General features: G+C 40.9%; 1 protein-coding gene across 3 annotated transcripts in view; it reads left to right on the top strand.

Annotated features, from left to right (window-relative positions):
* The first annotated feature begins 6,408 nt into the window (after nucleotides 1-6,408).
* Nucleotides 6,409-12,342, top strand: part of ccdc39 (coiled-coil domain 39 molecular ruler complex subunit) — a 151,911-nt gene continuing 145,977 nt past the window's right edge. For all 3 annotated transcript variants that reach the window (XM_072572427.1, XM_072572428.1, XM_072572426.1), the window contains exons 1-2: nucleotides 6,409-6,588; nucleotides 10,061-10,180. In XM_072572427.1, the coding sequence (XP_072428528.1) occupies nucleotides 6,499-6,588; nucleotides 10,061-10,180 (210 nt within the window). In that variant the 5' untranslated portion in view covers nucleotides 6,409-6,498. The remainder of the gene's footprint in view (nucleotides 6,589-10,060; nucleotides 10,181-12,342) is intronic.

The following is a 12,342-nucleotide window of genomic DNA, read 5'->3' as shown; positions in this document are numbered from 1 at the left end:
GACTGCTTTGTCTTGGGTAGTGTCAAGCTGTTTGAGTATTGTTGGAGCTGCAGCTGTCCAGGCAAGTGAGAGTATTCCATCATGCTCCTGACTTGTGCCTGGTAGATGGTGGACAGGCTTTGGGGAGTCAGGAAGTGAGTTATGCGCAACAGTATTCCTAGCCTCTGAATTGATTTTGCAGCCACTCTGTTTGTGTGGCAAGTCCAGTTAAGTTTCTGTTCAATGGTAACCACAAGGATGTTGATAGTTGGGGATTTAGTGATGGTAATATTGTTGAATGTCAAGAAGCGGTGGTTAGATTGTTTCTTATTGGAGATGGTCATTTCCTGGCATTTCTGTGGTGCAAATATTACTTGACATTTGTCAGCTCAAGCCAGAATATTGTCCAGGTCTTGTTTCATTTGAACATGGGCTGCTTCAGTATTTGAGGAGTTGTGAACAATGCTGAATATTGTGCAATTATTGGCAAGCATCCCCATTTCTGACCTTATGATGGTGAGGTCATCGATGAAGCAGCAGAAGATTGTTGAGTCGAGGATACTACCCTGAAGAACTGTAGGAGATGTTCTGGAGTTGAGACGACTGACTTACAACCTATGTGCCAGATATGACTCCAACCATCGGAGAGTTTTCCCCTGATTCCCACTGACTCCAGTTTTGCTATGGGTCCTTGATGCCACACTCGATCAAATATGCCCTTAATGTCAAGGGCTGTCATTCTTACCTCATCTTGAGAAGTCAGCTGTTTTATCCATGTTTGAACCAAGGCTGTAATGAGGTCAGGAGCTGAGTGACCCTGGTGGAACCCAAACTCAGCGTTACTGAGCAAGTTGTTTCTGAGGAGGTGCTGTTATTGATGAGACCTTCCATTACTTTACTGTTGATCGCAAATGGATTGTTGAGGTAGTAATTGACTGACTTGGATTTGTTATGCTTTTTGTGTACAGGACATACCTGGGAAATGTTCCATTGTCAGATAGATGCTAATTTTGTAACTTTGCTGAAAGAGCTTGGCCTGGGGGAGTGGCAAGTTCTGCAGCACAAGTCTTCAGTAATATTGCTGTAATATTGTCAGGACCCATAGCCTTTGAGAATCCAGCACTTCCTACCATTTCTTGATATCAGGTGAAGTGAAATGAATCAGCTGAAGACTGTCATTCATTTTGCTGATGGGGCAGTAATTAGACACGTTGTACTTTGTCCTACTGTTTGGGGATCAGACTTAGCTGGACAATTTTCCACAGATGCCAGTCTTGTAACCATAGTGAAACAGCTTGGCCAGGGCATGGCTTGTTTTGCAGCACTTCTTTTTTATTTGTGTGGAATGTGGGTGGTATTGGCTGGGCCAATATCTATTCTAACAGTTATTATAATTGACTTGGAGATTTTTTTAAAAAGTATTCATTCACAGGATGAGGATGTCGCTGGATAGGCCAGCATTTATTGTCCATCCCTAACTGCGGCAGTTAAGAGTCAACCATGTTACTGTGGGTCTGTAATCACATGTATACCAGACAAGGATGGCACATTCCTTCCCTAAAGGACATTAGTGAACCAGATACATTTTTCCAACATTCAACAATAGTTTCATGGTCATCATTAGACTCTTAATTCCAGATTTTTATTGAATTCAAATTCCATCATCTGCCATGACAGGATTTGAACCCAGATCCCCAAAACATTATCTGGATCTCTGAATTAACAACCCAATGCTAATATTACTGGGCCATCACCTCTCACTGTGGTGATGAGCTACCCCTTGAATTACATCAGTCCCTGTGGTGTCAGGCCACCCATAATGCTGTTAGGAAAGGAACTCCAGGATTTTACCCTGCACAGTGAAGGAAATATGATAAAGCCCCATGTTAAAATGGTTTTCATCTTTGAGGGAACCTTTTCAGGTAGTGATGTTCTCATGCATTTTATGGTGTTGAAGAAGCCATTGTGAGTTACTGCAGTGCATCTTCTGTAAACAGTACACACTGCTGCCATTGTGCATCAGTGGTGAATACAGTGTATGTTGAAGAGGTTGAATGGGGTTCCAATCAAGTGGAAATTATTACTCTGATTGGTGTCAAGCTTCTTGAATGTTATTTGACTTGTACCTATCTAACCAAGTGGAGAGAATTCCATCACAATCCTGACAATCCTGACATGCCTTGTAAATGGTGATAGACATTGGGGCGATATGAGAGGAGTTATTTGGAGGAGAATTCCTGGCTTCTGACATGCTCTTGCAGCCATAGTATGTATATGTCTGCTCCAGTTCAATACCTGGTCAATGGTAACCTGCATGATGTTGATAATGGGGGATTTGGTGAGGGTAATGCCATTCTAGCAGTGATGGTTAGATTGATGGTAGATAGAGTCATACAGAATGGAAACAGCCCAAATCGTCATGCCGACCAGGTTTTCTAAACTGAACTGGTCCCATTTGTCTGTGTTTGGCCCTTTCCTATCCATGTACCTATCCAAATGCTTTTAAAATGTTATCACGGTACCTGGCTCCACCCACTTTCCCTGGCAACTTGATTTATATATGTACCATCCTTTGTGTGAAAACATTGCCCCTCAGATCTCTTTTAAATCTTTCTCCTCTCACCTTAAAACTAAATCCTCTAGTTTTGGACTCCCCTACTCCGGGGAAAAGATCTTGGCTATTCACCCGATCTACACTCCTCGTGATTTTATAAACCTCTATACGTCACCCCTCAGCCTCCGATACAGGCTAGAAAGTTTTTCTCTGCTATCAAGCCTCTTCTTGTAACTCAACCCTCCAATCTCCATAACATACTTATAAATCTTTTTTGTACCCTTTCCAGAAACATAACATCCCTACTCATGCAGGGTGAACAGAATTATACATAGTACTCCAAATGTGGCCTTAGCAATGTCTTGTACAGCTGTAACATGATGTCCCCCCCCCCCCCCAACTCCTGTACTCAATGCTCTGACTGATGAAGGCAAGTGTGCCAAACACCACCTTCACTACCTGGTCTCCTGTGACACCATTTCCAAGAAAGTACATACCTGCACCCTTAGATTTCTCTTTGACAACATACCCCAGGTCCCTATGGTAAATTGTAGAAGTCCTGTCCTGGGTTGTCTTACCAAAATGCAACATGTCTGATTTATCTAAACTCCATCTACCATTCCTCATCTCATTCGCCCAGTTGATCAAAATCCCGTTGTACTCTTAGACAATCTTCCTCACTGTCCACTGTACGACCAATTTTGGTGTCATCCACAAACTCCACCAACCATATCTCTTATACTGTCATTCAAATTGTTTATACAAATGGCCAACAACACGATCATTTCCAGGCACTTGTCAGCCCAGGTTTGAATGTTGTCCAGTTGGCTGCATGAAGACACAAATTGCTTCATTATCTGAGAAACTGTGAACGCTGCTAAATACTGCACAATCAATCATCAGTGAACATCCCCACTTCTGACCTTATGATGGAGGGAAGAGTATTGATGAGACAAAAGGTGACTAGGAGTAGGAAACTACCCTGAGAAACACATACAGTGACATCCTGGAGCTGGGATGGTTGACTTCCAACAACCATAACAATCTTCCTGTATGCAAGGTATGACTCCAACCAATTCAGCACTTTCTCCTCAATTACCATTGATTCCAGTTTTTGTCAGGGTCTTTGATGTTATATTCGGTCTAATTTAACCCCTCAACTCACCTCAACTCACCTCTGAAGTTCAACTCTTTTGTCCACGTTTGGACCAAGGCTACAATGACACCAGGAGTCAAGTGGCCCTGCAGAATGCAAACTGAACATAAAATGAGCAGCTCACTCCTTTTCAGATGCCACTTAACAACACCATTGCTGATTTAATTCATCACTTTCCTAATGATCAAATGTGGATTGATCGGCCAGTAATTGATTGAATTGGATTCTTTCTGCTTTTTGGGAACAGGATACAACTGGGAAACTTACCACATAGTCGGATAGATACCAGTTTGTATCTGTACTGGAACAGTCGTGCTTGGGGTGCAACGAGTTCTAGATGACAAGTCTTTAGTAATATTGCCATAAAGTTGTTGGAGTCATAGCCTTTGTAATACCCTTAGCTATTTCTTAACATCACATGCGATGAACTTAATTGGTTGAAGACCGTCATCTATGATATTGGGGATAACCATTGCGATTTGCCACAAGCCTCTCATTATTAGTTACATAGGCTTTAGAGGGTCGACTGGCCCTGTTTTGCCATGGTAATGACATGCCATTGTCTTTTCTAGTGCCTTAGAAAAAAAAAACTGGGTGTTTTTTTTTATTTTTCTGTAGCAATTTGGCACATTTGAGTGATTTACTATACAACTTCAGAGAGCTTTTGAATGTTATTTGACTTGTACCCATCTAACCAAGCATTTCGCTGCAATATTGTCTGGGGTCACAGCAGATTTCCTTCCCTAAAGGATTTTAGTGAACAGATGGGTTTTTACAACGGTTGAGAGTTTTATGGTCAGAATTACTTTATTAACTAAATCCAAATTCCTCCAGGTGCAGGAATGGAATTTCAACTCAGGTCATGACAGCATTAACCTGCACTACTGGATCACTCCATACCATTTTTTTAAATTTAGTGCAATTACCATTATATCATGTCGCCCTAGAAGCACAGAAGGAAAAAAAAGCACTAAAGTTGATAAATGGCACATAGTGGTCCGACTTATATTTGCAAATCCTTGCTAGTTTATTTGTAATATGTTATTCCCATGCTTAGATTAGATTTCCTATAGTGTGGAAACAGGCCCTTCGGCTCAACCAGTCCACACCAACCCTCCGAAGAGTAACCCAGCCAGACCCATTTCCCTCTGACGAATGCACCTAACACTATGGGCAATTTAACATGGCCAATTCACCTGACCTGCACATCTTTGGATTGTGGGAGGAAACTGGAGCACCCGGAGGAAACCCACACAGACACGAGGAGAAAGTGCAAACTCCACACAGACAGTTACCTGAGGCTGGAATCAAACCTGGTGCTCTGAGGCAGCAGTACTAACCACTGTACCATTGTGCCACCCCAAAGCGTCGTGCTTGCTAGATCTTAATTTTTATTTAAAGTATAACCCTATTATTTCAATATGTATAGCACAGAAACAGACTGTTTGGTCCCATTCGTCCGTGTCAGTCCAGGTATCTTAAATTAATCTCGTCCCATTTGCCAGCATTTGGCCCATATCCCTCTAAACCTTTCCCATTCATATACCCATCCAGAAGCCTTTTCAATATTTAAAAGGAGGCGATGTCCTAATAGTACTATTGGTGAACTGTTAATCCAGAAACTCAGATAACATACTGGGCACCTGGGTTCAAATCCTGCCTTGGTAGAATTTGAATTCAATAAATATCTGAGATTAAGAATCTAGCAATAACCATGAATCGATTGTCAGGAAAAACTCATCTGGCTCACTAATGTCTTTTCAGGAAGGAAACTGACATCCTTACTTGGTCTAGCCTACATGTAACTCCAGATCCACAGTAATGTGATCGACTCTTAACTGCCCTCTGGGAAATTAGGGATGGGCAAGCGATGCCCTCATCCTGAGAATGAATTTTTAAAAATTATGAACACGAGAGTTGGGAGCAGAAATAGGTCACTTTGCGTTCAAGTCTGCTCTATTATTCCATCAGATTACTGTCGATCTAATTACTTCACATTCCAGCCTAACCCAGATTATTATTTCATTTGCCTTAAATATTCAAACACATTGCCTTTTGGGAGTCTTCTAAATTCTGTGGGAAAGAAAATTTCTAGTTGCTGGTCTCTTAGCTCTGGATTCTCACACAAGAGTAAACATCCTTTCCACATGCACCCAGTCAAGACCCCTCAGAATCTTATATGCCTCAATCACATTACCACTTACTCATTGCATTTCTGCATACAGAGGTCTAGCCTACCCACTGATGAAAGATTTATTTTTACCTTCTCTGAATTGTTTCCAATGCATTTTTTTTTATCTTTCCTTCATAAGAATAGAATTTCCTTGCCTATTTTGATTTTTCTACTCAATTCCTGATCGATGGCTGCTCTGGTTTTTCCCTGGAAAGTGGTTTGCATTCCACTTTTCTGAACATTACCGCCCCCCAGACCAGTGAGTGGTAGGGGTTGAAAAACTGTCTCTCACCTTTCTGCGGGGACAGAGAGACATTTTGGGTTTTAAAAAAAACACAATAAATCGAATCTCCATAGTAACTCCTCCGTTATGAATCACAAAACGAATGCGAACAGAAAAAAAAACACACGATTCAATTTACCTTCCACCACCTCCAGACGGAGTCAGAGCGCCCTCCAGCGGTTTTCCCGTCCTCCCGGAAATGCGTCTGATTACAACCGGAAACTCTCCGTCTCTAACGCGGTTGCTAAGGGCGCTGACGGTAACCCAGGGAGTCCCGCTCCGACACAGCAACGTCGACCCTCTTGAATTGTTTTACTATAAGACTCGATTTTCGTTGAAATAAAGTGTGGAAAATGACGAGTAATGTCCTGTGCGAAATAAATTGGGACGATGGCTTCGCTATACCCGTGGCAAATGCAGAAAACAAGTCTTTGGAAGATGAGGTAACTGGTGGCCCCAGGGACGAGAGTCCCCGTCAGTGCATTTAGTTAAAATACAACGTAATTCATTCTTGAAAATAGCTTGTTTCCCTCCTTTGTCGAATGAGGGTGAAATTCTACTTTCGATTTTGGTTTTGTGATTCAGTTGTGCTTTCCTTTCATGAAATACAATATCAATCACTAAAACTTCGCGATTTACTTGAATCTCACACTAGTTTCCGTCCACAAATGTGCACTTATCAGAAGGAGCCTGACACCCACTATAATTCGGCAGGAAACAAAACCGTAGTTTTTAAAGTACTTCCCCCCCCCCCCCCGCTAAAGTGTTAACATCAACTTCAGCGCTTTGTCAGACTATACCTGATACCCGAGCCGTTCATGGTACAGAACGATCTGTATATCCACTGCCTTTTTATTAGAGATATTTCTCATCGTATATTCAACCACTATTACTAAAAGTAATGTACAGCCTAACGTTAATTTATTTTTCGGAAGCAGAATGAGATTTGTGTTTATCACCTCGAGAAACAAAATCATGTTTGAATAAAACTTAGTAAAAATAACTTATATAATTTATATCCAACGAATTTATTTAACAGCTAAACAGTGTTTGATGTATGATTGTATCATGATGTGAAAATATTTAATACTATGACATTTACAGCGAAACTATTCCTATTAAAGCAGATATTTTAGGAGTTTGGGCATCTAACATTTAGCAGATTGCACACAATACCACAGCTTAGCAGAGACTTAGGTTCAATTCCAACCTTGAGTGATTGTCTTTGCGGAGTTTGTATGTCCTTCCTTTGTCAGCATGGGTTTTCTTCCACAATCCAAAGTTGTGCAGGCTAGGTGGGTTGGCAATGGTAAATGCAGGGCCATGGGAATAGGGTTGGGAGGTGAGGTGCTCTCCAAAGGGTCGATGCAGAATTAATGGACTAGAAGGCCTCAGTTTGCAGAAAGGGATTCAGTAGTGAGGCAACGCTATGGACTGGAAAATAAGGATTCCAATTTTTATAAGTTAGATAAATGTGAGGTGCTGCATTCTGGGAAGGCAAATTTTAGCAGGACTTATACGCTTAATGCTAAAGTCCTCGGGAGTGTTGCTGAACAAAAGACCTTGGAGTGCAAGTTCATAGGTCCTTGAAAGTGGAGTCGCAGGTAGATAGGATAGTGAAGAAGGGGTTTGGTATGCTTTCCTTTATTGAGTACAGGAGTTGGGAGGTCATATTGCAGCTGTACAGGACATTGGTTAGGCCACTTTTGTACTATAGCGTGTAATTCTGGTCTCCTCCCTATCGGAAGGATGTTGTGAAACTTGAAAGGGTTCAAAAAAGATTTACAAGGATGTTGCCAAGGTTTGAGGATTTTGAGCTATAGGGAGAGGCTGTACAGGCTGGGGCAGTTTTCCCTGGAGCATCAAAGGCTGAGGGGGTGACCTTAGAGAGGTTTACAAAGTCATGAGGGACATGGATAGGATAAGTAGACAAAGTCTTTTCCCTGGGCTGGGGGAATTCAGAACTAGAGGGCAGAGTTTTAGGGTGAGAGGGAAAAGATATAAAAGGGACCTAAGGGGCAACTTTTTCACTCAGAGGGTGGTACATGTACGGAGTGAGCTGCCAGAGGAAGTGGTGGAGGCTTGTACAATTATAACATGTCAAAGGCATCTCAATGGATATATGAAAATGAAGGTTTTCGAGAGATATAGGCCAAATGCTGGCAAATGGGACAAGATTAATTTAGGATTTAATTGGTTGGTGTAGGTGAGTTGGTTTGATGGGGCTGTTTCCGTGCTGTATATCTCTATGACTCTAATCGGGGTATCAAATGAAATCAAAATACTGGAAATCTAAAACAAACACAAAGAGTTCTGGAAAAAATCTGGTATGGAGGCATCTGTGGAAAAAGAAATAGTCGAACCTTCAAGTTCGGTGTGACTCTTCTTCACAGCACAAAACATTGATTCTCTCTGAACAGACACTGCCAGACCGACAGGTGTATGAAAGACTTGCACCAGGGTTTTAGCAGCAGATCAAGGCAGAGGCAAAGGTTGATGAGGGGCCAATTATGTCATGAAGATGAAAATAGGAAGTTTGATTGATCACTTAGAGATAGGAATGAAACCAGATATTGGGGTCAAGTATGGTACTAAGATTGTGAACAGTGTGGTCTGCGTCAGACAGGAGGAACAATTGACTTGGTAGCTAGGAGAGTTTGAAACTGGGGTGTAGACAATGGTTTCTGTCTTCCCAATATTACACAAGGTATTGGACAAGCAGTCTGATAATCCATCAGCAGTGGAAGACCTGGACTGTCTGCAGGCCAGTTTATGGCATGCCCACATTTGCATCACAAAATTTCAAATTCAAGTCCTACTCCAGAAGCTGAATGTAAAAATCAAGGCTAACATTCAAAAGTGCAGTACCAAAGAAACAATACACTGTTAGAGTTGCTGTTCTTTGGATAAGAAATTGACCACTGATGTATACCTTAGGAAGATGTCAAAGATACTATGGCACTATTTTGAAAAAGTTGTATCCAGTGTCCTGACAAATACTTATCTCTAAATCAGTATCATACACATTTGATTTTTTTTAGACATTATTACACTCCTGCCTCTGGGAATTTGTTCCTATTAGGTAGACATTTTTACATTACGTCAGTGATTACAATGCAAAATTGGTTGTAAAGTGCCTTGATAAATCCAAAAGTCATAAAAAGGAGCTACATAAAGTCAAGTATTTCTTTCTGAATGTCAGCAGTTTACATGTGAAAAACAGTGCTATATTTTCAGACAATGTCACCAACGGACAAAATATAGATGAGAAATAGGCATGGATCATGGTAATGGTACAGGAGCAGAAGAAGATGCGACTGCAGGTGATTTTCTAAATAGACAGCTATGAGTGGAGGAAATTCAGTGAATCTGAATGGGACCTCAATATTCAGGGCCTAGGTTACCAAATAAAGCAGTACGCTAAAAAATGAATGATACCAGATAAGTGCAGACCCAGGTAGCTGGATAACAATGGAGAGGCATGAAAGAAAGGTAGCGTAGTCAACCATGCTAAGGCTGCAGACTAAATCAAGAGGCCATTTTTTTCATTCAAGTAGTTGTTCTCAGTTATTGCCTATTATAAAACTGCAAATGTGTTGAAGTGTAATTATTCTTTCATTGATGATACATATGTTGCAGGAAATTCAAAAGAAACACAGTCTGTAATGTAAATTTAGTTTAAATATCGTATTTAAATTAATGCTAAAGTTAGTCACATTTTAAATTCAGTTGGATTACAAGAAACACTAAATATGTTTTTAGTCTGCTGAACTGGCTCAGATGCTGCTTTGTAGCAGCAAGTTATACAGTAATATCGGTTAAACAGATTGATAATATTTGCATCACCAAGAAAATATTTCACACATTCACACAATGTAAGACATTAAATTATACTTTCTGATCTTATCACTATAGGTACAAAAGAAGCAGAAGGAAAAAGATAACCTTGAAAGCCAGCTGACTAATATTGAGGACCGCATCCATGCAATGACAATGCATCTGCAGAATGTTCATCAGGAGTTAATTAATACACAGGTACTGGTATATATTATGGCAAAAGATTAAGTTATTCTGACTATTCCAGCAATATTTCATGCTGACTGAGATGGTCTAATGTATAATGCCATTGTCCAATGTATAATGTATAGTGCTAGTTTGCAAGGTTCCTTTACAGATAGACTCCGACCAGATTGTAAAGGTCTGGATTTTAATTACAGCTCCTGCCAAACATTTATTTCTTTATTGTATGGGATTTGGACAGTGCTGGCAAGGCTGGCATTTGTTGATCTTGAACTAATTGACTCTCAACTTTGTTTCAGAGGGCAATTAAGTGTCAACCAAAATATTATCAGCCTAGAATATGGGAAGAAGCCATGGCAAAGTGGCATTAGAACATAGAATATTACAGTGCACTACAGGCCCTTCGGCCCTCAATGTTGCCACAACCTGTGGAACCAATTTGAAGCCCATCTAATTTACACTATTCTATTCTCATCCATATGGGGTAAAAACAATGACTGCAGATGCTGAAAATCAAATACTGGATTAGTGGAGCTGGAAGAGCACAGCAGTTCAGGATGCTGCCTGAACTGCTGTGCTCTTCCAGCACCACTAATCCAGTATTCTCATCCATATGCCTATCTAATGACCATGTTGGCGAGCCTACTACTCTGAGTAAAGAAATTACCTCTGACATCTGTCTAACATCTATTACCCCTCAGTTTAAAGCTATGTTCCCTCGTGCTAGCCATCACCATCTGAGGAAAAAGGCTCTCACTGTCCAAACTATCCCACCGTCTGATTATCTTATATGTCTCAACTAAGTCACCTCTCAACTTCTTCTCTCTCATAAAAACAGGCTCAAGTCCCTCAGTGTTTCCTTGTAAGACCTTCCCTCCATACCAGGCAACATCTTCGTAAACCTCCTCTGAACCCTTTCCAAAGATTCCACATCCTTCTTACAATGCAGTGAACAGATCTGTACGCAATATTTCAAATGTGGCCACATCAGAGTTTTGTACAACTGCAGCATGATCTCATGGTTCTGAAACTTAATCCGTCTACCAATAGAAGTTAACACACCATATGCCTTCTTAACAACCCTATCAACCTGGGTGGCAACTTTTAAGGATCTATGTACCTGGACACTATTTCTCTGCTCCCCTATACTACCAAGAGTCTTACCATTAGCCCAGTACTCTGCATTCCTGTTACTCCTTCCAAGGTGAATCACCTCACACTTTTTTAGCAATAAAGTTGATTTGCCACCTCTCAGCCCAGCTCTGCAGCTTATCTATGTTTCTCTGTAACCTACAACATCCTTAGTCATTATCCACAACTCTACCAACCTTAGTGTCATCCACACATTTACTAACCCATCCTTCTGTGCCCTCATCCAGGTCATTAAGAAAAATGACAAATAACAGTGGATCCAAAACAGATACCCTACTAGTAACTGAACTCCAGAATGAATGTTTCCCATCAACCACCACCCTCTGTCTTCTTTCAGCTAGCCAATTTCTGAATAAAAACCACTAAATCACCCTCAATCCCATGCCTCCGTATTTTGTACAATAGCCTACCTTGGGGAACCTTATCAAATGCCTTATTGAAATCCATATACACCACACAAACCGCTTTACCCTTATCCACCTGTTTGGTCACCTTCTCAAAGAACTCAGTAAGGTTTGTGAGGCATGACATACCCTTCATAAAACTGTATTGACTATCCCTAATCAACTTATTCCTTTCTAGATGATTATAGCTCCTATCTCATATAATCCTTTTCAATACTTTACCCCCAACCAAAGGCTCACAGGTCTATAATTTCCAGGATTGTCTCTACTCCCCTCCTTGAGCAAGGGAACAACATTTGCTATCCTCCAATCTTCTGGCACTATTCCTGTGGACAATGACGACATAAAGATCAAAGCTAAAGGCTCAGCAATCTCCTGCCTGGCTTCTTAGAGAATCCTAGGATAACCCCATCCAGTTCAGGAGATGTATCTGTTTCTACACTTTCCAGAATTGCTAACATCACCTCCTTCTGCATTTCAATCCCATCTAGTCTAGTAGCCTGTATCTCAGTATTCTCCCTGACCACATTGTCTTTTTCTAGTGTGAATACTGACGAAAAGTATTTGTTTAACACTTCCCCTATCTTCTTTGACTCCACTGAGCTGGAAGATTCATTTTCA

The sequence above is a fragment of the Chiloscyllium punctatum genome, chromosome 6 (assembly GCF_047496795.1).
Source record: "Chiloscyllium punctatum isolate Juve2018m chromosome 6, sChiPun1.3, whole genome shotgun sequence".
Taxonomy (NCBI): Eukaryota; Metazoa; Chordata; class Chondrichthyes; order Orectolobiformes; family Hemiscylliidae; genus Chiloscyllium; species Chiloscyllium punctatum.
This window is presented reverse-complemented; position numbering and strand designations above follow the sequence as displayed.